The sequence below is a fragment of the Rhineura floridana genome, chromosome 6 (assembly GCF_030035675.1).
Source record: "Rhineura floridana isolate rRhiFlo1 chromosome 6, rRhiFlo1.hap2, whole genome shotgun sequence".
NCBI classification, from domain to species: Eukaryota; Metazoa; Chordata; class Lepidosauria; order Squamata; family Rhineuridae; genus Rhineura; species Rhineura floridana.
In genome coordinates, this window is record NC_084485.1 from 81,281,482 (window position 1) to 81,309,188 (window position 27,707).

Consider the following 27,707-nt stretch of genomic DNA (forward strand, 5'->3'; position numbering starts at 1 on the left):
GCCCAGTGGCTGTTTATTCAGCCTTAATGTAAAAGAAGAATGAAAGCAGCACATTGGAGAAGAGAGGCTGAGTGTTCTCTGGAGGGGAACTCTTATGGTTTGGAACTCTGGCAGAATCCTTGCTCTGTTCCTGACAGGTGGCTTTAGATGAGTGTAGCAAGATGCACTAATTTTACTAGGATCATTTTGGTATTTGTAGCTATATCTATTACAGAGCTGCATAGTTTGAAAGCAGGATAAAGTTATTCTGAGTCACAAAATTATTTGGCAATGACTCAGACCAAATAACCTGGGGCCAACCTGGGACCTAAAAAGCCCCCACTACCTACATTATGAGAGCCAGTGTGGTGTAGTAGTTCAGGTGTTGCACTATGACCTGGGAGACCAGGGTTCAAATCCCCACACAGCCATGAAGCTCACTGGGTGACCTTGGGCCAGTCACTGCCTCTCAGCCTCAAAGGAAGGCAATGGTAAACCACCTCTGAATACTGCTTACCATGAAATCCCTATTCATAGGGTTGCCATAAGTCATAATCGACTTGAAGGCAGGCCATTTCATTTTCACCTACATTATTGTCTGTGCAGTCTGCTCCCTGAGTACTAAGGAAACAGCATTCTGATGTGCATTCCAGCCTGTCATAACAATTTTGCTTTCCATGGAGCCACGCCCCCACACCTCATTAACTAATAGAAAATGTCACAGATGGATGCAAAATATAAGAATATGCAAACTGGCTGGATAGCTATTGAAAAACCCTCTGATTTTCTTTACCATTTTTTTTACTTTCTTTCAGAATTTCAGTCCTTTAATATAGAGACCTGACTTGCAGGATCTCCTTTTTTGCCACAGCCTAGAGCTCTACCAGCTGGAGCCACTTGCAAAATAGTAACTTGGGGGTAGAGCTAGTTGCAGGTACTTTCTGTGTTCCATGATGAGCCATATTGATCTCTATGTCCCATGATGAGCCTGCATTGATACACAATTGACTTGAGTTACTACTTCACAGGATGTTCAAGTGAAAATAGTGCCCAGAACACACTTTTCTCTCCCCCTCCATTTTTAAATGAAAAATGCACACTTTAGAGAAACTGAACACAATGGGACCGAGTAAAATGCATAGGATCACACCCTCATCTCCTCCCTACCCCTTTCATTGTTAAATGAAGAAATACAGATTGAGGCTCTGTCATTTTGTAGGGAGCTCCATCTGAGGTGAGGAGCTGTAAAAAGTCTGCAATGCTAGGAAGGAGTATAGACAGCTGCCTAACTCCAATTCAGAAAATTTTCCCTTCTTCCTCCCCTCCCGCATTTACAGTGCTGCTTGATAAAAGCTGCATCCACTCTGGATATGCACTCTGCGCTGCCATGCAGTCCTTTCTTCACTTTACAGCCTATGATAGATAGATCTTGTAATATTTGCATATTATAATTATGTGTATTTTCCATTAACTTACATAATTGTCCTAGTGTAAATCTTTCCTTTACTCCAGTGTAGTTTTTTAAGCAAAACTTTAATCTCTTTCGCATCCTTTAACTTGCTGAAGGACTTAGTGCCTTCAATCTTACCTCCTTAATTATACTTACAATTTTAATAGCTGCTCTTTGCAGTTGTTCCAGTTCTAAATCATGGGTGACTAAAAAGTTTGTTTTTTTATTGCAGTTATATATCGACTTTCTGCTAAGGCACCCAACCTGATTTACAGTTTAAAATATTAGAATAAGCAAATGCTACAACAATCTCAGGCCAACTTCAAGAACTGATGGCACAAGCTCATCAGCTTGGGCTTCCTCGTTTCTACCTTCTCTCAGAGCATACAGTGTTAAGTAGCCCCAGGGAAGGGTGAGGGGTGCTGCTCCAACAGTTCTCTCAGGCTCTTGGTTCTTTCAGGAACCCTCATAAGAAGCTCCTGGGAATATAAGTATTAATGGTGAGGGTATATAAACATATATGAATGTATGAAGCTGCCTTTATACCAAACCAGGCCGTTGGTTCGTCTGTTTACCTAAATGGCAGCATCATTCTGCTTCCTGGGTTCCTGAGGATTGAATCTGCGACATTATAAAGCATATATATAACCTTTAGGCTCTCCCCTGTAGGAGCTTTGTATAACATTGTAAATATTTCTCTGTCTTTAGTGGAATGCCTCATTTGGCTATTCTACAGCACTAACTGATGAATTGTTAAAACAGAATGTGTTGATTTTTGAGAAATGTGTGTTCTAACTTATGGTTTGCAAACCAACCTAAATGTAGAGATGTGAAGGCTTGGGGGGGGGGAGGAAAAATTTGGCAGTAAGGGGACTTCTTTATTCATTTTTTTCCTAAGCCCTTTTTGTGTGTTTTTCCAAAAAATTGGGGAAAAAATAAAATGTTGACTATGAAATGTTTTATTTTAGAATGATGAATAAAATGCTTAAGGTGTTCATGTATTTACACACCCAAAATGATTTCTCAAAATTATGTAACAGGAAGACCTTTAAGTAAGACTATGTACAGTATCAGATCATTACATTTCTTGTATACTGAGGAAAAGCAAGTCCTGAGATGTACACTGAGAGTACAGGCGGGCCCCGCTAAATGGCAGGTTCCGTTCCAGACCCCCACCGTAAAGCGGAAATCGCCGTAAAGTGGAACCCCATTGAGTATAATGGGCACGTTGTGCTAAAATGCCGCCAAAGTGCTGCAAAATTGGCTTTAAAACGGGGAATGAAAGCCGCTGCATTAGCGGAACGCCGGTAAGCAAAGCACCGGTAAGCGGGGCCCTACTGTATCTCTCAAATCCAAGAGCAAAATGCATTTCTGCCTCTAGGAGGCACTGCCACTGACACAAGAGAAGGAAGGATTCAGTGCCTTCTTTGCTTATGGGCTTCTTCTTGTTGGCATAGGTGATAGATCTGTTTCTGTCCTCTTTACTGGGCCTCAAAGGACTGGAGTGGGAAAAAGTTCAGAGGAACACAAAAGAAGCAGAAACTGATAGAGAAAATGAGACTGATTAAATTGCATGTATTCCTTGAGACTTGGTTCCCCTGCTTGGTTCCCTCTGTTTCTCAGCTCTTTCTGTGGAAACGAGTGCTTTATGTCTGCTTGGCACTGTAGAGGGCTCGATGTAACAATTTTCAGAATGCATAATAGTTTTCTTTGTTTTACTTTTTAAAAACTTTTATTGCTTATGTGTTTGCCATCTTGGGCTCCTTTGGGAGGAACGGCAGGATATAAATTTAAGTAATTCTTCACGCAGTGCATAGTTGGACTATGGAATTCGCTCCCACAGGAGGCAGTGATGGCCACCAACTTGGATGGCTTTAAAAGAGGAATAGACAAATTCATGGAGGATAAGGCTATCAGTGGCCACTAACCATGATGGCCTTGCTCTGCCTCCATGGTCAGAGGCAAGAATACCAGTTGCTAGTAACCGCAGGAGGAGAGAGTGCTTGTGCAATGAATGAGGTCCTGCTTGTGAACTTCCCATAGGCATCTGATTGGCAACTGTGAGAACAGGATACAGTAGGGCCCCGCTAATACAGCAGGTTAGGGACCAGGCCCCCGCCGTAAAGCGGAACCCATTGACTATAATGGGTCACATCGCGCGAAAATGACGCAAAAATGTCGCAAAATGCCGTAAAAGCGCAAAATCGGCTTTAAAACGGGGAATTTCCCTGAATTGAAAGCTGCCACATGAGCAGAATGCCGCAAAACGGAACGCTGGTAAGTGGGGTCCTACTGTAGTGGACTAGATGGGCCATTGGCCTGATCTACCAGGCTCATGTTTTTATATTCTTAATGAATAAATAAGTAAATAAATATAATGTTGATGTTTTTTCTGTTTTAATTGATTTGCCTGCTCCTCATAAACTGGCAAGACCAGAGATGGTTCCTTACAGTTCAGCAGCTTGCAGCTCAATTTGTAATCAATTTTTAAATTAATTTTTTAATTAAAGTAAATTAAGTAAATTACTTTAATTAAAGTAAATTCCATTTCTAATTTAGTCTGAATAAACTGCACTTTTAATTCTGAACATCATAATTTTATGGGCAAATCAAATTATACATAATACATTTGATATTCCTAAAGTAACAAAATGACTTTTGAACTGGAAAGGGTACGAAAAAATAAGTATTGCATATTTTTCAGTATTCTCCAAAATTTCCTCTCTTTTTTTCTGGGAAACGTTTTTTTCTCATGGCTTCAAAACTTACAAAAATTTTACATCTCTACCCAAATATAAAGTGACAGAAATTTAAAAAGAGAATGGTGCATTGAACTATATTTACTTTATTGGAAGGCACCAATTTTGGGATGAAATAATTTATTTTTGTTTATAAAAACTTTACAATAGGACCTGCATTTTTATTCAGGAGCTAGCATTATGTTGGGAAGGGAAAAAGAAAAAAAATACCTTCACTGAAAATAGGCTCCAGTGTATGATACTTCCCATTTAGTGCCACACCATGCATCACCTGGAGGTCCTTAGTTAAAATGAGCCCTTTTATAATTTACTAGTGTATGTTGTTTCAAAAACAGAGATCCAATGCTGAAAATTCATGTACAGCATTACTAAGTGCATTCTACATCCTGAGTAGCCAATCTGTTAATGAGTTTGTAGTATGTCTGGACAAGAGTTGGCCGATTAGCCTGGCTGCGGCATAGAGGCAGGTGTCTATACGTCTGCCAGTCTCTAGAGTGCTAAGTTGTTGTTTGCTGCCTGGTTCAGTAAGAGGTCAACCACACCGATCCATTGGAGGCTACATATAAACTGTACTACATACTAGGGTGGCATTTAATATTTTGAAGTTGACTTGTGGTTGATTAGCCACCCTTTACTGCATTAAACAGACCTATTGTACATATGAGTAATGCAAGGAGCTCCCTTGTGACAGAAATGCAAAACAAGCTGCAGGTCTTTAGGGAAAGAAATGTTTATTAAAGCTCAACACATTTGTGAAATTAAAATTTCATTCTTTTGGGGCAATCTAAATTCTTAGTTCTAGGGCATTCCTGAATCAAACTATTTAGGCAAATGAGAAAATGTGATATGATACAAATTATGTACGGTATTTATTTATTTTTTTTAATTTGTTCATTGCCTTGTCTAATTTATAGTTGTTAGGCTATAACTTAAACATATCAGTGCAACCTCATTCATTAATCACCTTGCTCCTAGAAGTCTTTGCCCATCAATACTATGAAAAAAATATTAAATGGCCTCATCTTTCTCATGCATTTCTTTCATAACAGATAATCTGATCAAAGCCATCTTATCAGCAACCAAAGATTATCGTCTTACTCCAGCCCTTGACAGGTGAGTAAATTTTGTAGGAGTTGCTAACCATTAATAAACAGGCATCCTATAGGCTCTTTGCTTTCGAAAAAAATGAGGAGCTGGGAATAGTGCTCCTGTTCCAACCTATAGTGTCTGTAAAATAGTTTTTTGACAGCTTCAGAAATTTTATTTTCTAGTGATATCACAATCTGTTTGATTGCCTACCTTTCAAAATAAATAGCTGACTATATTTCAACAAATGCATTAACTTGTCACAGCTTCCCCTGAAGTATCACGGTAAGGCAACATAATTTCATAGTGTTTATTCAAACAAAAGATAAGGTTCAGCTTGTTCTCACTAACAGGTGCTTTGCTAAACCCAGTTTTTGTAACTGTGAAACAGTGGAGCTGATGACAAGACTAATTATGGGAATTTTTACCAGATTCTGGTAGTGTTGATGTTTATGTACATATTCGTGGGAGCAATAGACTTGGATATTGCTATTTGTGCGTGTTCTTCCCCCCCCCCCCATTTTGCTTTTAATGTAAAACATTCTTCAGTAGCTTAATGGCACATTGTGGAACCGAGTCTCACCAATTATTGCTATCTAAAGCTAGCTTTACCCCAAGTTCTTGGTATCTTTTTTCCCCTCCACTTCTTCTATTGAGTTGTATATTTCTTCCCAGTGCCATTCCAGACTTCCTTTTCTGTATTGATTTTCTTTACCAAATGTAAGTGGATCAAGAATACTTCAGTTAAAGTAACCCACATTCTGAATTGACAAAAAAATTGAATAACTCACTAGCTTAGTTCACCTGTCACATTAACCCATACTTTAAAACAAACAATGGTCTAATGTGAACAAGCGGCATGTTCCATTCCTCCTGCTGCCAATCTTGGCTTGTTTTTATGCAGTCAGTCTGGCTTCTTGTGTGGTCTGTACTCATTCCACAAGTTGTAACCAAGATCTATTTTTGGCTTACTGCTTGTGATTTGTTTGGAGGAAACAAACCACAATCCTGGGTTCAGGTGACACAGTAAACCAGACTCTGACTTGTTTGGGATGTGGCAGGACCAAGGAGCACTGCAGGAATTTTTTCACATTAAACCATAGTTTGTTTTAAACGGTGGTTTAATGTGACATGTGAACTGGGCCATTTTCATAACAAAATATGGGGATTAATTTACTACAACTGGGACACATTTGGCAGAGACTGAACTAGTGAAAGAGATAAGAGATGCTGAAGGAAGTGTGCAAGGAATGAAGGCTGCATGGACAGAGATAGAAGGCTGTGGACTGCAGTAGGGAATTCTACAGAACAGAGGAGATTTAACCCATTCAATTGAATCTGACAACTTTTAACAAATACTTTTCCAAGCTTTTCCTAGATGCGTGATTAAAGTAAGTCATTGTCATGCTCCTTTCCATTTACTTACCTTAAAATGGGAAGAAGAATCACTTTTTTTACAGAGTGCATATGAGGATGAGTTAAATCAAGATTGTAGATCACTGAACATATAAGAAATAATTCTGAAATGAGGTGGTTGTACTGCAGTTTTCAGCTAAAGCAGAAAACATTTTCCTTGTTCTTGAACCATCATTCAATTATCATCTCATCTGTCTAGGAGTATTTAGAAGTATCTGTCTTATTTCTTGATGTGACAATTTTATAAAACTTTCATCTAGTTTACAGGCAGCCTACTAATGTATTGTACTTTCTACAGCTGTGGTGCTCCTTTGAGGCAAATTTCACAGTTTTTCTACACATCTTTGTATTTATGGTATCCCAAAGTGTTCTCACTCTCCCCTTTCACATTATTGTTGGAGCCACTAAATGTAATCACAGATCACATGGTATTTGGACACTTATTTATAAAGATCTATTCAAGGAGGATTCCTTCCTGCAATATTTTTATAAGACTTTACAGAACAATGAGTGTGAGGAAGCAACAGGAGGAATGAATTAAGGAAGTGACTCATGCATTACGTAGACAATTTTTATTCCTCCTTCAGCTTCCAATCTGTCCATTTACATGTATCTTTTTCCAAATGAAGCTCTGAAGGTTGTACTCTTACTGTCCTGAGACAGCGGTGTGAGGAATTAGCCAGAGAAAAGAGCCCTAGACTGAGTCTCTCTTATTTTCTAGTTTCATGTGGCAAATCCTTGGCATTCATTAATATTTATCAGGTGGCTAACCCTTTTGGCCCCAGGGCTGCATTTAAGGCTGACCAACCCTGTTAGCACCATATTCTAGCTGTGGTTGTGGTTAAAAGGATTGGGTGCATACTGCTCTTACCACACATACAGACCACACTCTTACACATTCACACATGTAGGCACAGAGTCCTCTGTCTCACACACATGGTGTAATGCATACTGTTACACATTGGTATACGTATGCACACACATGCACATACACTTGTATATATGCACATGCTCATATTCACACACACACATACACACACCCTGCCAGATGCATGCACACCAACAGAGAAACGGGGGCATTTTCCTTCCCATCATAGCAGTGGGCTGGGAGCAGAGGTCAGAGTGCTCTGGAAACACAAAGCACTCTTTAGCACCTCCACAGCCTGAGGAAGAGTCACCTTTGCAAGGTATCTTCCTCCCCATTGCAGGAAGTTCCTCTGCAGCCAGCCCAGCTTTGCTAGAGGTGTGGAAATGCTGTCTTTGCTCTTCAGAGAACACTCCCTGAAATGCAGAGATAGTATCCCCCCACATCACAGCACAGAAATCATTATCTGAAAAGCAGAAAGAGTGTGTCTTCTCCCTAATTGCAGCACTGCAATGAGGAAGAGAAGAAACACTGTTTCTGCTGTTCAGAGATGTTCTGTTTCTGATGTTCTGAAGAGTAGAGACAGCAGACTTCTTCCCTGTCAGAGTGCTGGGCTGGGAGGAGAAGATAATTTGCAAAAGCACCTCGCCCCGACCTTGCAAAAGTGCCACCTCTTCTTCTTGGGCTGCCATTCCTAGCACATCAGCGGTGCTCAGGAACAGTTTCTTACAATTGGTATATAAATTTTGCTAAATAAATAAATACATTTTTTTAAAAAAAGAAAAAGGAGCACTCTCCTATTTCTGGAGTTCTCTGATGTGCTAGTGATGGCAGTGCCAAGAGGAAGGCGAGGCACTTTTGCAAGGTCTGGAAGAGGAGCTTTTCTCTCTCTCTCTCTCTCTCTCTCTCTCTGTGTGTGTGTGTGTGTGTGTGTGTGTGTGTGAGAGAGAGAGAGAGAGAGAGAGAGAGAGAGAGAGAGAGAGAGAGAGAGATCACTGTGAAATGATGGTCATCTCACTGTGCCACTAGGGTATTAACAATAGATTGGTGTTCCTACTTTTGAGGTTTTCATATTGTTGCATCCCTGGGATAACATTTCTATTTGGCATTAGTTCTTAAATTTTATGCAATGCTCTTTCTACATGCTTGAAAAAGGATGCAGAGAGGAGCATATGAAAGCATTCTCTCTGACTTCTCCTGAACTACCAGGGAGTGATGATGAGGAAATGTTGAAGTATCTGAAATTGGGAATTTTACCTTGTATAGAAAGGAGAAGGCACAGGATAATTATATTTTTATTTATTCCATTTATGGTTTATTCCATTATGTTTATTATTTATTCCATTTATGTTCCTATTTTCCTCCAAGGATCTCAAAGTGGCATACATAGCCCCTCTGATTTTATTCTCACAACAACTCAGTGGGATAGGCTAGATGAAGGAAGAGTGACTGGTCCAAGGTTACCAGTGTTGTGTGGGAATTTGAGTCTGGGTCTTCCCAATACAAGACTTGACACTCTAACCCCCCTATACCATACTCAAATATATATTTCATATAAAGCAGCAATGTGTGTGATAGGATATGAAGGCAAGTATATCTTCCAATCTATTGAACAGAGGACAAGAGGACTTAAATGCAAGATTTAAGATCTAGGTCTAATGTCAAGATGAATAGTAAAATAAAGGGGAAATATCTCAATTGGATTTTTAAAATGATTTTAAACAAACATCATTCTGTTCGGATCGTCAGTGTTTCTTTGAGTTTTATAGCTGGATAATTCTCTTCGGATTTTGTGAGTGCCTGTCTCATGTAGCCCTCATGCTCCCTACTTGGAGGATGGGTGGGGTGATAAGCCATAGGGGCCTCCCTCTGACACATTAAAAAAAATGCCGGGCAACTGCAGCTTTATGTGGCTGTTGCTGAAGTATAGTAGACCAATATTTCAATGTTTCTTACTCTTACTGACCTCTTCAACTGTTATTTTCCCCTTAAAGATTCTTGATTATATTCATCTTAAGCATGTAATTGGTTCCTGTCCCTGCATGTTTAGGAAGGCTGCCATATAATCATATCCTTCTGCATAGGGTTAAACAGCATTTGATTAAGCACTTACTAAACTTTCTACAAAAGGAGAATTATCTGCATACTTTCACTATTTAATGAGAAAGTGGGAATCTTTCCCTTGCAGTTCTTGTTTCATTACAAAAATAAACATTTTACTAGCTATTAAAATGCACAGATTTCATTTTGAGCCAATAAGCCTAAGAGATAGTGGGAAGTGTTCCTCCTTTGGCTTGCCTGTGTTGCTATGCTCCCTCTACTATAAAGTGTCAGTTTATTATTGCTGATTATTCTTGCAGTGCATGAATCAGATCTTTACCAGAAGGAGCTGTGTGTTTAGTGGATTTTAGCGTTTAACCAACTGCCCTTATCCCTGTTTCCTTCCCAGTCTCAGTTGCCGAAGATGTGTTATTGTGGGAAATGGTGGCATTCTAGCAAACAAGTCGCTCGGGGTGAAAATCGATGACTATGACGTTGTTATCAGGTGAGTTGTCCACGCAGGGGTAAGGAGGAGGTATTCTGTGTGTGTTTTTCCTATATAGTTTGTCAACATCTAGATAAGAATCAGCAATCGTAGCTCATATTATAATGAATAGTAGAGGGAGAAGTCATTCATAAAGCTTTCAGTCTCTCTGAGTGCTTTATCCCTTCTTCAGTTCTTGGAATGCCTACCTTCACTGTTCTGTCTTTATTGAAACCTTCTCATTGGTGCATTTTTCATTTTAATCTGTTTTGCTCAAGTTAATCATTAATAGCAGTCAAAACAGTACTGGCTGTGCATGTGTATTGAATCTTGGAAGCTGATATTGCAGAGTTGTGTGTAGTCCATAATGTCATGTTATGTTACAGTTTATTTCTATTCTGCCTGTTGGTCAAAAAGGCCCCTAAGGTGACTCACAAAGAATGAACAAATACAAAATACAGTAATGGGAGGAGGGTTTTTGGAGCAATAACCCCTGTTGTCTTTTGCTCTGAGCACAAAGAAAAATGTTTGTAAGAGTAGGGTGAGGTCATATTGCAGCTTTTATACCAAATTTGTGCATCATGTAATCTTTGTTGGGGACAAGAGACAGCTTATAAGACAATAGAAGGAAAAGCTTGAAGGCTTTGTTAAGGCACTCACTAAAAGAGTGCTTACAAACATAATTTCAAAATGGGATTCTTGGCAAGGAGTCTAGAAGTAGTCTCCTGGGATGAGCATCAGGGTGCACAATAGGTGACTTGCCATTTTGTACCCAGTGTGACCTTGTTTTTAATTTCATATCTGAAGCTACTTTTTTAAATTTAGAGGCAGTAAGGATGGGAGCCCTCATTGTGATTGTACAGAGAAGAGACAATATGGCAGCTTCAAAGGTTAAATGCATTCGGATGTTTGGATGAGTGGACAAGAGTTAAACTGCTTGAATATACTCATCTGCTTGCTGGAACCACATGGGAGTGGCAATGAGAAAGGGCAATCCAGAACCTCTATGTTGATTACTGCCTGACGTGGATGCTCCAGTTTCTTTTAAGAACTAGACATGGACGTACTGAAAAACTAGAGGAGAGTCTCTTAGGAGAAATCCATTTCAAACATAAAAGCAGTGACAAGCTCTGTATAGAAATTTGTTTTATGTTTCACTTGGCTGAAAGAAAAAAGCTGATTAACTAGGCTGGGTAATACATTGGGGCTATAAAGATGTTTACTGATCGTTAGAAGTAGAGTAGAAGAAAGGGGATCCCAGGGAATGCAGTAATTATCGAACTATTGCCTTAATATCCCATGCAAGTAAAGTAATGCTCAAGATTCTACAACAAAGATTCTTGCCATATATGGAGCGAGAGATGCCAGACATCCAAGCTGGATTTCGAAAGGGAAGAAGCACCAGAGATCAGATCGCAAACATACATTGGATAATGGAATGGACCAAGGAATTTCAGAAGGAAATCACCCTGTGCTTTATTGATCACAGCAAAGCCTTTGATTGTGTAGATCATGAAAAACTATGGAATGCCTTGAAAGAAATGGGGGTGCCACAGCATCTGATTGTTCTGATGCGCAACCTATACTCTGGACAAGAGGCTACTGTAAGGACAGAATATGGAGAAGCCGATTGCTTCCCAATCAGAAAGGGTGTGAGACAGGGGTGTATTGTTTAATCTATACACGGAACATATCATATGGAAAGTGGGATTGTACCAAGATGAAGGAGGTGTGAAAACTGGAGGGAGAAATATCAATAATTTAAGATATACACACGATAACATACTCTTAGCTGAAACCAGTAATGATTTGAAATGAATGCTGATGAAAGTTAAAGAGGAAAGCACAAAAGCAGGACTACAGCTGAACATCGAGAAGACTAAAGCAATGGCAACAGAAGATTTATGCAACTTTAAAGTTGACAACGAAGACATTGAATTTGTCAAGGATTATCAATATCTTGGCACAGTCATTAACCAAAATGGAGACAATAGTCAAGAAATCAGAAGAAGGCTACGACTGGGGAGGGCAGCTAGGAGAGAACTAGAAAACTTCCTCAAATACAAAGTTGTATCACTGAACACTAAAGTCAGGATCATTCAGACCATTGTATTCCCAATCTCTATGTATGGATGTGAAAGTTGCACTGTGAAAAAAGCAGGTAAGAGAAAAATCAACTCATTTGAAATGTGGTGTTGGAGGAGAGCTACCATGGACTGCGAAAAAGACAAATAATTGAGTGTTAGAACAAATTAAACCAGAACTATCACTAGAAGCTAACATGATGAAACTGAGGTTATCATACTTTGGACACATAATGAGAAGATATGATTCACTAAAAAAGACCATAATGCTAGGAAAAACAGAAGGGAATAGAAAAAGAGGAAGGCCAAACGAGATGGATTGATTCCATAAAGGAAGCCACAGACCTGAACTTACAAGATCTGAACAGGGTGGTTCACGACAGATGCTCTTGGAGGTCTCTGATTCATAGGGTCGCCATAAGTCGTAATCGACTTGAAGGCACATAACAACAAAGAAGAAGAGTAGAGAACCATTCTTGGAAACTCTGTAGTGACATAGCTTTCACTCGAAGATGAATTTGCAGTGAATCTATTTGTGTAGGAGAAGCTACATCTACTCTTCCCTTTAAAGTTAATTGTTTCACTCTGAGGTCATTTACATAATATGGTTGTCTCTCCTTCTATTTTCCAGATATGATTATTGAGCAGTGTCTTTGAAATGGTTCCTCGTTGATGGGAGTAGTTGCTCCCTGTTCCTGAACCTTGAACTTTATTTTATTACTTCAGTTTGCTACCGATTCCTTTAGGGCAATCAGTCATAATTAATTTCAGTCATGATTTTCTAAATACACTGCCATTTGCAACATATTATATGGTATATAGTATGCATATGCAGTTATTTGATCTGAATAAAGTCTTGTTAGTAGTAGGATGAGTGATATTTGAGATTGTGAAACAAAGGAGCAGCAGCTGATTGGAGCACAAGGTGGTAGAGATAATAAGCTAGGGTTGTACTTAACTGCTAGGATCTGTTTCTCCTGGCTGCCTTTCTCTCACCTTTCTTTGTTCACAAGGTAGTAAAGTCAGAACAGTAGAGTACATCTGCTGTAACTTTCTGACTAGATGTTCAACTGATGAATTAATGCTCCTGCTTCTGCTCACACTTTGACATCCAACTTGTTATGACCCAGGACCGGGGGGGGCTTCGAGGAGGAGGATTCTGACTTTGAGGACTGGGCAGATGACTTGAGGGAGGATGGCTTGCAGTGCGCCCAGTCCCATGCCCTCCCCCATGGAAGCACAGCCTGGGCAGTCAGAGACTGCTCCTTTGGATGCCCCCCCTTGCCCTCACCTGAAGTGCCGCCTTGCCAACTTGCTGGTTCCCAGCTGGGCGCCCAGCTGCTTCCCACCTGAATAGACTGTTAGCCCCCATCATTCAGAAGGGGAAGCTGAGGTTCAGCCCCTTCGCCCCATTCCCGCCAGCTTCTGAGGTGCGAAGAGCAACAGTTGAGGTTAAGGAGGAGCCATCTTTGCACGAAAGTGAAACCTACTTAAGTGGGCGCTGAAGGGGGGAAGCTGCTGCGTCAGTGTCTGTGACTGCGAAGACATGCTTAGTCAGTGCTGGAGAGGGAATTAGTTCCTAGAAAGCATAGTTAGGTGAATGAGTCGGAAAGCTTTTGACATAACTGTAACCTTAATAAAAACAGAAAACCTCACAGAACCATGTGTGTCTGCATCTTTTGGCTTCAGGCAGGATAGTTTGACGCAGACACATCCTTCTCCCTCCGATGCCACCATGACCAACAGCATGGAAGCAAGCAGTGGAGCAGGGTAGGACCTTCACCAAGCCATGCAAGCCATGTTAACTGAAGTCCAGAGCCTTCAAACTGAAACCCAGTCTCTTCGAGCTGGGAATCAAGCATTGCGCCTTCAAATGACTCAGTTGGTGACCCAGGGACTCCCTGTGCAGCAAGTGCAGGGAGTTGCCCAGCCCCAGCCAGCTCCTCGAAGCAAGCCTCCAGTGGGAATGCCAGCCTGCTATGGGAGAAAGGTGGAGCAATTCTCCATGTTCTTAACCCAGTGTGAACTGTACAAGCGAGTGCGACAGTCAGAATTTCCCAATGACGATGTGAAGGTGGCATTCATCATCAGCCTGTTGGAGGGAGAGGCTGCCCAGTGGGCCATCCAGTTGCTGCTTTGGAACAATCCTATCTTGGCCCAGTGTACAGCCTTTGTTAATGCAATGGCCAAGATCTTCTGGGACCCCCAGCACAAGGAAACAGTGTCCAGGTAACTGGGGCGCCTGAAACACGGAAAAAACTAAGTCGGAACTTACACCAACTCTTTCCACATCCTGGCTCAAGAGACAGATTTCAATGACTTTGAACTTTTTATACCTCCAGGGGCTCAACTCGGAGGTGCTGGATGAGTTGGCTCGAGCTTCTCAACTGAGCACTTTCTCAGAACTTGTTCAGCTTTGTCTACAGATCGACAGCCGGCTCAAGGGTTGCTGCCAGGAATGCAGGGCTGAGACAGCACAAACCCTGCCCCCCTTACCATTCCTCCACATCTGCAATCCACTCAGTGTGGGAACTTCATTGCAGCTGGGGGTGGAGCCCATGCAGATAGGAGGGGCGTGGCCACATCTGACAGAGGAGGAGAAGGAGAAGCAGCGCAAGGAGAGTCTATATCTATATTGCAGGAAGGCAGGGCATATAGCCAAGTCCTGCCCCCCAAGTCAGAAAAGGTGCTAGTGCAGGAAAACTACAAATCCCAGCCCTTATAGAGGTCCAAGAGCTGGGATTGTCTGCAAGTCAGCAACCTCAAGTCAAGCCTCTCTCGCCAAGATCCGCCTTACAACTACCTGTCTGCTTATCCTTGCCTGCAGAGGAAGAGGTTCAAGTGTTTTCCATGGTGGACTCCGGAGCCTCAAGTAATTTTATGAACTTGGACTTTGCACAAAGGCACTAAGTGCCTATCATGGAATTCACAGTGAAGACCATAGATGGGCGGCTGCTGAAGTCTGGAGCGGTTGCCAGAGCTTCTGAGCCACTGGGGGTAGAAGTGCCCAGGCATGTGGAATGGTTGTCCTTCTATCTAGCTGCCTTGTCCCATTTCCTGGTGGTGCTGAGTATGACCTGGCTGGCTCAACATGATCCTGTTATTTCCTGGAAGGAGGCTACCATGATGTTCTAGTCAGACTATTGCGAGCAGCATTATCAACCACCCCAGAAAACTACGCCTTTAACGCTGGCAGCCACATCCCCACCTGATGAGATGCACCTACCCGCAAAGTATCAGGAATTCAAGAATGTGTTTGATAAAAAGGAAGCTGACCAACTGCCCCCTCACTGCCCCTATGACTGCACCATAGACTTGTTGCTGAGGGCTACTATCCCGTCGGGACGCATCTACTCCCTGTGAGAGCTGGAGTTGGCAGCGTAGTGGGAATTCCTGGATAATAACCTGCAGCAAGGTTTCATACGGCTGTCCAACTCTCCTGCTGGGGCACCGCTGTTGTTTGTCAAGAAGAAGAAAGGGGAGCTATGCCCATGTCAGGATTACCATGGGCTGAACAAAATCACTATTCCCAACCAGTACCCCCTCGCTTTAACTGGGGAAATGCTGGAGCACTTGCGCACCGCTAAAATATACACCAAACTGGATTTATGCAGAGCTTGCAATTTGGTCAGAATCAAGGAAGGGGATAAGTGGAAGACTGCTTTCAAGACACGTTATGGACACTTTGAATACTTAGTCATCCCATTCAGACTCTTTAATGCCCCAGCTGTCTTCTAGAATCTCATGAAAGACATCTTCTGGGACTATTTGGACCACTTCACGATAGTTTATTTAGATGAGATTCTCATTTACTCAGACTCCGCGAACAGCACGAGGTGCACATGAGGGCTATGCTACACAGACTCAGAGAGCATCACCTGTACACCAAGCTGGAGAAGTGCAGGTTTGACCTGACCACTTTGGATTTCTTGGGCTATCACATCTCCCTTGCAGGAGTCAAGAGGGATCTGGAGAAGGTGCGTTGTGTGCTCTCGTGGCACCCCCCCAAAAACCAAGAAGGATCTCCAGCACTTTTTGGGAGTTGCTAACTACTACTGCCATTTCATCACTGCCTTTTCCAACAAGACAGCCTCCTTTACTTACTCTTTAAAGGGTTCAGGACCCTTTCATTGGACTGACTCTGCAACAAGCATTCAAAGAGCTGAAGCAGATGTTCACCTCAGAACCAGTACTTCAGCAAGCCGACTCCCAACAGCCTTTCGTGGTGGAGAGTGATGCGTCAGACATAGCTATTGGAGCGGTGTTATTGCAGCCAGCCCAGAAAGGGGGGGCTTGCAGCCCTGTACTCACTTCTCCAAAAAGCTGACAAGTGTTACATGGTGTGGGAGAAAGAACCCCTGGCCATTCAGGATGCTTTTGAAACCTGACATCACCTTCTGGAGGGGGCGCAACACGAAGTGGAAGGTTGCATGGATCATCGAAACCTGGAGAGCCTTCAGACGGCCTGGAAACTGAACCAGTGTCAAGTGCGTTGGGTGCAGTTCTTTGCTAGATTCCACTTCCGCAGTAATTATATTCCTCAAGCACAGAACCGTCAGGCAGATGCCTTGTCCCTCAAGCCAGAGTCTAAAGAGGAGCAACCTGCTACTTCAGAACATCACATTATACCATTGGATAAGTTGGTGGTGGACAGTTTCCCTGACTCTTGGGTTGAGGACTTGCGCAGCGCTCAATAGAAAGACCCGTACGCTCAGGAGCAGATACTAGAAATGGAGTAAGCAACGCAGAACTGTGCATCTGGATTCTCTCAAAGGGAAAGGTTGCCTTACCAGTATAAGGCTTTGTATGTGCCTCCTGGAGAGTTGCAATCCAAAGTCCTCCGCCAGTGCCATGACACCCCCACTGCTGGACATTTTGAAGTTTTTAAAACCTTGCAGACGGTCACAAGGGACTTTTGGTGGCTGAAAATTAAGCATGACATAGAGAGGTACGTCCAATACTGTCCCAATTGCATGAGGGCTAAACATGCGCAGGAATGACCCTCAGGCTTGTTAGAGCCCCTTCCCATGCCTGAGGGGCCGTGGCAAATGGTGACTCTTGACTTCATCACGGATCTCCCCGCTTCCCAGGGGAAGACAACTGTTTTGGTGGATGTAGGTGCTTTCAGTAAAATGGCACATTTTATCCCCTGTACCGGGTTGCCAGCTGCTCGAGAGACTGCCCAATTATACATAGAGCACATTTTTTGGCTCCACAGACTCCCCTCCAGTTTGGTTTCGGATCAGGGAACCCAGTTCACATCCTGCTTCTGGCAAGCGTTACGGCATTTGCTGAGGAGCGAGCTGAGACTGTCGTCTGTGCACCACCCCCAGACAGATGGACAGACAGAGAGAGTGAATGCTACTTTGGAGCAGCATCTTGGTTGCTATGTAAATTACCAGCAGGACTATTCGGTGGCTTTACTGCCTTTGGCAGAGTTTGCGTATAACAACTCTGTGCATGCCTCAACACAGCAGACTCCATTCTTTGGCAACTTGAGATATCACCCGCATACCTTTGCCCATCCCAGCTCTACTCTGGCCGTACCAGCAGCAGCGGAGTTCATGCACGAACTGCAGGCGCAGCAGCACTTACTACAGGAGCAACTAGCATGGGCAAAAGCCAACTATAAGCGGCAGGCAGATCAACACCGCCAGCCTGATCCGGAAATACAGGTTGGAGACAAAGTGTGGCTGTTCATATGTTACTTGTCCACAAGGATTCCTAGTCAAAAATTGCAGGCTCGGAGACTGGGACCCTTTGAAGTAGAAGCCCGGATCAACCCCATGGCATTTTGTGTCTGCCTCCCACCTCCCTTGAGAGTCCATCCCATCTTTCACCACTCTCTGCTTACTCTAGAGCAGCTGCTGGATCCCCATCGAACATTGGAAGCCCCTCCTCCCCTCCTGGTGGTGGATGGTCAGGAAGAGTTTGAAGTGGAATGGATCCTGTATTCTCAGCGCCGCCAGGGAAAGTTACAGTTCTTGATCCAGTAGTAGGGGTACCCTCCAGAGACACAGTCCTGGGAGGCGGCGACCCAACGTGCACACATTGGATTTGGTGAGAGAGTTCCATGAAGCTAATCCAGACAAGCCCATACTCCTGGGGTGGGGGGAACTTCAGCATGGGAGGGGGGATGATGATATGATCCAGGACCGGGGGGGCTTCAAGGAGGAAGATTCTGACTTTGAGGACTGGGCAGATGACTTGAGGGACGATGGCTTGCAATGTGCCCAGTCACTTGACATCCCCCACAGAAGCGCTGCCTGGGCAGTCAGAGGCTGCTCCCCCCTTGCCCGCTCCTGAAGCGCTGCATGCCAACTTGCTGATCCCCAGCCGGGCTCCCAGCCACTTCCCATGCCTGAACAGACTGTTAGTCCCCATCATTTGTAGGGGGAAACTGAGGTCTAGCCCCATTTGCCCCATTCCCGCTGGCTTCTGAGGCACGAAAAGCAACTGTTGGGGTTAAGGAGGAGCTGTCGTTGTCATGCAAAAGAAAAACCTACTTAAATGGGTGCTGAAGGGGGAGACGTTGATGCATCAATATCTGTGGCTGCGAAGACATGCTTAGTCAGTGTTAGAGAGGCAATTAGTTCCTAGAAAGTATAGTTAGCTGAATGAGTCGGAAAGCTTTTGACATAACTGTAACCTTAATAAAAAGAGAAAACCTTACAGAACCACGTTCATCTGCATCTCTTGGCTTCAGGAAGGACAGTCCCTCTGTTTTCTTGTTGTTTGCTAAATACTCCAATGCGCAAAACTATAATGGAAAATTCAGCACTATACTCTGTTTAAGGAACCATACATGATAGAGATTTGCAATAGCACCTCTGGCCCAGCTGAATTCCATTGTGCTTGATACCATATGCTCTACTCACATAAAAGGCATGACTAAGACTGAAATTAGAAGTTATGGCAGATGTGAGGCTGCTGCTGAAGACAGCAGCCTCTTGTTTCTTTGTCTTCCTGTCTAATAATACAATGTGTAACATGGCATCATCTTATTCTGCACCCCTCCAAACAACCAGTGACATGCAGTGGATAAATCTGGAGCACACTGGCAACACATTAAATGTTTAGTATTACATTGGGGAGAAGAGGATGCGGAACTACTGTTTTTCACAACAGCCAGTCTGATAATGTCTGGTTCTGAACTATGAGAGAGCAGAGATTCAGTTGCTACAGTGTCTGGTTTCCTGTCAAACAGAAATCCAGCCCACTGCCTCATATGGAGAGTATACAAGGCATTCATAGAAGCTCCTTTTCCGGGGTTGGAGACTGAAAATCTTCCTCTTCCAGTGCTTGGGGATGCTCTAGTTTGTGGACATCTAGCTTCTTTTCATAAGAGAGTGTAGCTAGTGCTACCTCATGACCATAATTATACCATAGATGAAAAGTGCTGTGCACTTATTGGGGCACTTATGCTTTACGATAAGCATTGATTATGATGATCAACCGCAGTGCTATCATCCTAGCAGAGAATAACTGCTTACCATCAGATCCGTATGTTCTAGGAAAAACTAAGATAATGTAGAGGCATGAGAATGGACATTAATGACTGGTTTGTATTGAGAATAGTGGCTTGTTCTGTACTTGAGTTCTCAGCTTCTCTTTGGGCCTGTGGAAGAATCAGGAAACACTGTAAATTCTGAAATTGTTGGTTGCTTAGTCAGATCCAATTTGTCCACCACTTTCTACACATTACCTCCAATGATTAATTACCCACTGTTTGTACTAAGAGCAAATGCAGATAGTTTTAATTGTTTTGCTGGTAATGAGCTCCCAGCACCTAACCATTTGCTCATGTCTGACTTCTGTTTAATTTGATAGAGTTTCTGTCCTGTGTTTTTGCTACCATTCCAAATTAAACTCTGGTATAAATGCAACTCATATATCTTCTCTGGTCTCACTGCAGGCTTAACTCTGCTCCAGTGAAAGGTTTTGAAAAGGATGTTGGTGGCAAGACGACAATGCGGATAACATACCCAGAAGGGGCCATCCAGAAACCAGAGCAGTATGAAAAGGACTCCCTATTTGTGCTGGCAGGGTTCAAGTGGCAGGATTTCAAGTGGCTAAAGTACATTGTTTTCAAGGAAAAAGTGGTAAGATAAGAACTAGAGAAGAACTTTCTGGTGTTTTATGATTATTTGATTGTAACCAGGATTTAGCTTCCAGTGTTGTGCTTACGTTTCTTGTACATCTCTGTTTCTTTGGAATATAGCCTTCTGTCTGCCTTACTTGTAACAATATGGTCTTGAGAGCACCATTCCAATCCCAGAATCACCTTATTTTGAATATCCACTAAATTCAGTTGAAGCATGTAGATGTTCATGCAGAAACATGGGATTTGGGGCATGCAACAAATAAATAATTGAAAATGGTGGAATAAGAAAAACAAATCTTTGTAGGCTGCTTTTTACCAAGTAGGTGTTGAGAAATCAATCCAATAGTCACAGCAGGTAAATTCAAACAAAATAGGAAGATGTATATTTGGGAGTTAGCTAGACTATTTAGAAGCACCTCCAATCCCAGCAGAATATAGTCTGCACAGCCCATTGATAAACAGATTCCCTGGAGGGTTTTAGTGAGTGTTTGGGAAAGAAAAGTTCCAGTCAGGCTCTCATGCCTTTTTGGGTTATTTTTGGTCTCATTTGCTTGTTTCATTCTGGCATTTGTTGGCTGCTTGAGACATATGCTGTACTATACACATGAAACACATTTTGTCATAGGCTCAAACCTAAGTTAACAAATGTCAGAGACAGCCATGCTTTTACTTTGGAAGTGTTAGCATTGCCTGATCTATTCTATTGAAAAAGGAGGCAGCAGAAAGTTATTTCAAAAATGCACTCTGCCAAATTCAGCTTAAGACACTTTTTAAATAACTAGGCCAACCTAAGAAGACAGACATGATTTATACAAACAAAGCTATTTAGTGGGCTGGATTCAAAGACAATTCCTTACTTTAGAAAAATGATTTCATCTGTAGGGAGCTCTCCTTGAACATCTGGTTTATGTTGGTAAAGGAGCCAAGTGAGGGCAAAGGTTTTCTTGGAAATAAGTAGCTTCCGGGCATTTTCCTCTCTCAAGAATAACCCTATACCCACTTTTACCAGTAGACTGTCAAAATGAGCAGCTTATGGAGCAAGTGCCTGTGGCGTCAGGAAGCTGTCTTTAGTAGTGTAAGTCTGGTGAACACCTGCAAGCAAGTACAGCCACGTTCATGAGCCTGCTCATTGCAGAGGCGTGTCTGATAAACAGTGTGCAGGGATGACGTTGGAGGTCGAATAGGGTGCAGCTGTATTTCAGCAAAAGAAAATGTTTCCATCTTCATTCCATATGCACATCAGGAGGCTGCCAAGTTACCTTGGAAATCTGAATAATCTTCAGGGCTAAAAGCTATATAGCTTAGCAAAGGAAAACACAAGTTACTGTGAACAAAATGTTCTCTCCCAGCAAATCTTACTGTAGTGGACTCCAGAGGTACCAGTCGAGGATGGAATGAAAGAAAGTGACCACCTCTTGTACAGTACACATTTAAATTATTTTTTCACTACATATGTGCTTTGTAAGGTAGAGTTGTATATGTGAAGAAAGTATTTGAATGGGAAAATCTCTTAGTACAGTGCATCTGACCAGTAGTTTTATCATATTCTTATACCTGTCTGTGGAATCCCTAGAGAGTAGGGCAGATTTATCTGCTGAACCTCTCTTTAGGACAATAGAGACCACAATATACTAAAAGCAGCAAGCTTTTTTTCTTTTCTGGTCTTGAATATTGTTTAAGCATGCAGAGAAGAGTGTGAATAGTTCAACTGGCAACTCATTTTTCTTAGTTGTGCAGCTAATCACCACTGCTAGTATTACCTTATTAGCAGTTTTATTTAGACACACATGAATTCCTTGCTACCATCTGAGAAAAGCCAGTACAACAATATGCAGTCTTGCCCAAAAAACCAATGAGTGATCCAAATAGGTTAAAATTAATCCTCTTTGCCTTTCATCAAAGAGGAAATGGGTGCTTTAGCCATTTAAAATGAGTCACAGCCACAGGGTAAGCAAAAGGGGAGTAAAGGGAGGGGCAAAGCCATCAAGCTGATTCTCTCCAGAAGATGTTATGCACAAAGGGAGTGGAACAGAAATTCCCCTTCACTCCCCCTGTTTCACCTTGTTCTTGCAAGGCAGTTCTTCAGGACAAACTGAGAGGCACGTTCAGTTAAAATATGTGTCATAGGAGTTTGTAAAGGTCTTCTAATCCTTTTCTAAAGCTATTGCCAAGTTGCTGCTGAGAAAGGAGTTAGCATTCTTGGGGGGACAATGTACAGAGCAGTAGTCATCCTGAGTTTCTTTCATCCTGCCCAAATAAGAATAACATTTCTCACATTATAAATATGGAAGGAACTACTTTCTGCTTTGAATTTTTAGCTTTAGACCACTCCACAATATTGCATCTGGAAACCTTGGTGCTCCACAGGCCCGGTACCAACGGGTGGCCAGGTCAGGCACTGGCGAAGGGCCCCTGCATCTGACTGAGGGCCCCTGTGGCTGTGAGGATGGAGCTCCCGCTCCGCAATCCCCACCAGCATTGGGTTGCGGCACATGATTGCAAATTGCGACCGGAAGGTGGCATGGATCACAGAATGGGAGCTCCACTCTCCCAGGCAACACCATCCCTGCATGCAAGTGCAGCCGGTGCACACTTAAATATGCCCGGTCATGCCACCTCTTGTGTTTCCACATAAGTGCACTGCATGCACTAGCCTGCCATCACGCAAGATGGAGCTGGGGATGTATTTAAGTGCATGTACGTATTTAAGTGCATGTCGTGGTAAACCATGGTTTAGTATTACATGGACAAGTCTTGGACTTATGTGATTGCCCCTCTCCTCTTCTTCTGCTTGGTTATGAGAAGAAATCAAAAGCTTTCACCTCTGTTTTTAACTAACCACAGTTTAGCATTATGTCTGAATTTGGACAAACTATATCTAATGAAAACAGTATTAAAAGTTGGAATTTAAATTTTCTTTAACTCCAGCCTAGAAATTGCAACTTCCTTGCAGCCGAAATACCTCCTGGAAGAGGAAGGTTTTAACCAACATCCTGCTCAGTGGCCTGATTTGGGAGAGAATCTAAAGGAAAAAGTGCCACCCAGAAAAGAATGGAATGAATAGCTAGGACAAATCTTTGACTATATCAAAGAATTTGGCTGGTCTTTCTCTCCACTTAAGGTAGATTTGGTTATAGGATGAGAAACTAAAGGCCTTATTTGACCTATCAAAAGCTTAGTGACTCTTGCCTAGGGGTGAAGCAGCACTGGTTAAACTCTTTTTGATTTTTACATTGCTGTTGTATTCTGCTACTGAAGCCAAATAATGCTTCCTAAGGGTAAATTAGAACTAGGCTTGCATTTAGAAATTTTATTCAGCATGCCATTTATTTGTTTACATTATTTGTATACTGATTTTTGAGCATAATGTTTCTCAAAGTCTTCAACAAATTAAAACAACAATTAATTTAAAATCACAAACTGCAACAAAAGAAAGCAAAGCAGTAAGCTCCAAAATTTTATTTATTTTTATTGTCAATGTCAGCTGGCAATGGATTGTTGTTGCTGTTTTTAATCAATTTTTTTCTATTACAATTGCAAATTAAAATATATTTATTTTCATCATCATCATCATCTTTAATGTTATGGTCAATGACCAGCATGAAGTGATCAGATAAAATTGTTAAAACACAATACTATAAAATAGAATTGTCAAAGACATAGTTATTTATTTTATTTAAAACTCCCAAAGATTTTTTTAAACTCCCAAATTGTCAGAGTAATAATTAATAATAATACTTTGATTTATTCACCCTAAGGTCCCAGGGTAGGTTACAACAAATTAAAATACAACATTAAAAACAAATTAAAATCACAAAAATAGGGTGGGTCCTAAAAATATACATCTCAAGTGTCAAAATCCAGGATGAAGAAATGCATCTTCAGATAGATCAAACAGAAAAGGCACGGTGTGGAGAATCAGTAAAACCTGAGATAAAAGTTTACAATGATACAGTGTGTATGTGGCCTACAGTTGGCAGCTCCATACCTTTACACCTCAGTTAGAGGTAAACTGTCAGCCTTTTAACTTTACACTGTAAACCACTCCCCATGCCAAATGATCTTGCACCAAAAAAAGCATTCTTCTTTATAAAATTATCTAATATAGTTATGACAAACTTTTACCTCAGGCTTTACTGATTCTCTATACACAGCTACACAGATAGTTGTGTCAGAAATCAGGCTGCAGCTCTACAGCCAGATGTAAACCAAGCCAGGCTGGAAGTTACAGAAGACTGCTGATATCTGGATCCCAGTGTCCCAAATCAGCCTTCGCCTCTATAACTGCCACCACAGGAAGAGCAATGAGTACATGAAGACTAAGCAAAGGCATACAAACATTTAGCAAATGATATGTATTTCCCCGAATAGCTGTTCTTTCCCCTAAATTTGTATAACAATTAATTATTCATTTACTTAGTAGCATTTTCCAGACACTGAATTTTGAAAAGGAAAGGTAATATCAACAGCAACTCTAGCTGGGTATAAAACAAAAAGAGTTTTAGTCTGTTAGAAGGATGACCATTTAGCAGCTAAGAGACTTGATCAGGTATATTGAACACTTTTATTTAGACCATAGTGGATCTGACAAACTTTAATGAAAGTGAGGTAAAAATGTTGTCCACAATACACTTTTGATTAGTGCCCCAGCTTATAGGTACATGAAGACTTTATTAGAGCTAACGGAAAGTTGTTATGAAGGTTAAAGGTGCAATCCTACAGGAAATGGTCAAGTGTTGTTCTGCCAGTGGAAAGGAAGACCACCAGTGGGGTGGCACAACATTCTGCCAACCATAGGTGTACATGTCCTGCTGGATGATACATTCTGACAGTAGGGTTAAAATGAGTGTTCAGGGAAAGCCTTAGATCTGCAGGGTCATAAACATCCTCAGTCCCCCCCCACACTCTCCAAATAGCTCCAGAACTACACCAGCTCTGGAGCTAGCATAGTCATTTCCCTCCTATTGTGGTCAATGGGAAGAATCAAAAAAGGGAAAAAATATGAAAAGCAGCCCCTTCCTCTCCCTGCTTTAGAAGTGGTGACTCCTTCACCTCAGATTCTCCTCACACAATCACTCCATAAAAGATTTAAAAGTAGGTAGTATTTGCATACTTCCTTCCCCCAGACATATCTAAATCCTTTTTTCTGGAGAAAATATTTTTTTCAATTAAGCATGTGCCTGTGTGTGGAAAAACTTTTGGGAATCAGATTCCTTGATTTGGTGACCTTGTTTGGGAGGTCTTTTTCTCCCCATACTGTAATCTCTGGATTCCACTTGCTGGAGATGATGAGTGGAAGAATGCTAATGCACTCATGTCCTGCTTCTAGGCATCTCACAAACATCTGTGAGAACAGAATGCTTGACTAGATAGGTCCTGGGTCTAATCTAGTAGGGTATATCTTCGATCTTTCAAAGCACCTGACTTTAAACTTTGTTTTCAAACCAGTTCTAGCTCAGTGGCTTATTCAAATCCTATGAATGCTTTCCTAACATTTTTCTAACTGTAATAGATATATTATAAATCCTGATAACAGTGATACCATATAAATCCATGTGTTGTTAAAGAGGAGCTGCTATGAGAGAGCATGCATGTGTTTAGACTAGATATGAAAATATCCAACATAGTGTATTTGTTTCTTGGGTAACAAAATGCATAAGAAATATTTCTGGCAGATGGTATCTTAAATGTGTAGTCATGGAACTGCTGTCATAGTTTAGAGAAAAGACGGGTCAGAGGAGACATGATAGAAGTGTATAAAATTATGCATGGAATTGAGAAAGTGGATAGAGAAAAGTTTTTCTCCCCCTCTCATAATACTAGAACTCATGGACATTCAAAGAAGCTGAATGTTGGAAGATTCAGGACAGACAAAAGGAAGTACTTCTTTACTCAGCACATAGTTAAACTATGGAATTTGCTCCCACAAGATGCAGTAATGGCCACCAGCTTGGATGGCTTTAAAAGAAGATTAGACAAATTCATGGAGGACAGGGCTATCAATGGCTACTAGCCGTGATGGCTGTGCTCTGCCACCCTAGTCAGAGGCAGCATGCTTCTGAAAACCAGTTGCCGGAAGCCTCAGGAGGGGAGAGTGTTCTTGCACTCGGGTCCTGCTTGCGGGCTTCCCCCAGGCACCTGGTTGGCCACTGTGAGAACAGGATGCTGGACTAGATGGGCCACTGGCCTGATCCAGCAGGCTCTTCTTATGTTCTTATGACAGTGCCCTTACAGAGCCTGTATAGTGGTACTTTTCTGCATATAGTGTCATAGGCACATAGTAATCATATATAAAAAAATATCTGTGCAGTATTCATTTTTTGTTTATTGATATGTCTCACTGTTTTACCTCCTTTCTTTCTTTATAGAATTCAAAGCAATATATGTAGGCTTTCTAAGGAGTCTCCTATGTAGGTGCTGATCAGATTCAGACCTGCTTTGCTTCAGCAAGTTTCCTACATCATGCTGCTTCAGAGCAGATCATTCCTTGTGACCTACAGCTGTATGTGAAGTCTCTACCTCTAACTTGTGCTACACTAATTAGTACCCAATGTCCTTGCTTCTCAAAATTTCTGTTCCCTTGTATTTAATTCTTAGTTATACTGTTGGAACTATAGAGGACTTTACTCAAGCTAGTGGAATTAGATTTAGTTTTGTTACACTAACAATCAGGCTTGTGCCCTGTTTGGTTTGTCTAAATGGAAGTCAAGCACACAAATTTTCCCAGCAGGTTCATGCTATACGTTCCTCAGTTTAGCACAACAAAAGATCCTGCAAACCCACACATGTTAAACAAAATTTGAAATTTAAAAAGCTTATGTTTTTTATCCATAAGTTCACAATGTGCATTTATATAAACGTAAGGCAAAATGTCCTAATATCAACCACAGGAATGTGCAAGCAGTTGAGGATGATATAATATACACTTACATATACACTCATACACACACTCACACCTCCTTTAACACACTGATGCTGCCTACAGTTCAGTGCTCATCTTTATTTATTTATTTTATTTATATCCTACCCTTCCTCCAAAAGGAGCCCAGGAAGGCAAACACACCAAAAATAAAAATATTTAAACATTCTTAAAACATTTAAAACCATTATCTCAACAAATGGTCTCAGAATTGCCAGGAATAGTCCGCCTTCAGATGCTTGGGTAAAAAAGAACGTTTTTAAATTCCTCCTGAAAGCCAATAATGAGGGAGACAGATACACCTCCCCGGGGAGGGCATTCCACAAACAGGGAACTATTACTGAAAAGGTCCTATCATCTGTGAATACCAACTAGGCAGCACCTAGTCATGGTAGCACCAGTAAGGTCTTATCTGCCAATCTTAGGGTCCAAGATGGTTGATACTAGGAAAGGCACTCTTTTAGATATTTGGGTTCCAAAACATTTATTCATTTATTTATTTATTTATTTATTATACTTGT

The 27,707-nt window shown here is 41.7% G+C and overlaps 1 protein-coding gene across 12 annotated transcripts in view; it reads left to right on the forward strand.

Annotated features, from left to right (window-relative positions):
- The window catches only part of ST3GAL3 (ST3 beta-galactoside alpha-2,3-sialyltransferase 3), a 362,121-nt gene that overhangs the window by 211,911 nt on the left and 122,503 nt on the right, over positions 1–27,707 (forward strand). For all 12 annotated transcript variants that reach the window (XR_009763520.1, XM_061632682.1, XM_061632687.1 and 9 more), the window contains 3 exons: positions 5,238–5,301; positions 10,005–10,100; positions 20,079–20,265. Coding sequence is in view for 11 of the 12 variants with exons in the window: in XM_061632682.1 (XP_061488666.1) it covers positions 5,238–5,301; positions 10,005–10,100; positions 20,079–20,265 (347 nt within the window). In the remaining variant the exon portion in view is untranslated. The remainder of the gene's footprint in view (positions 1–5,237; positions 5,302–10,004; positions 10,101–20,078; positions 20,266–27,707) is intronic.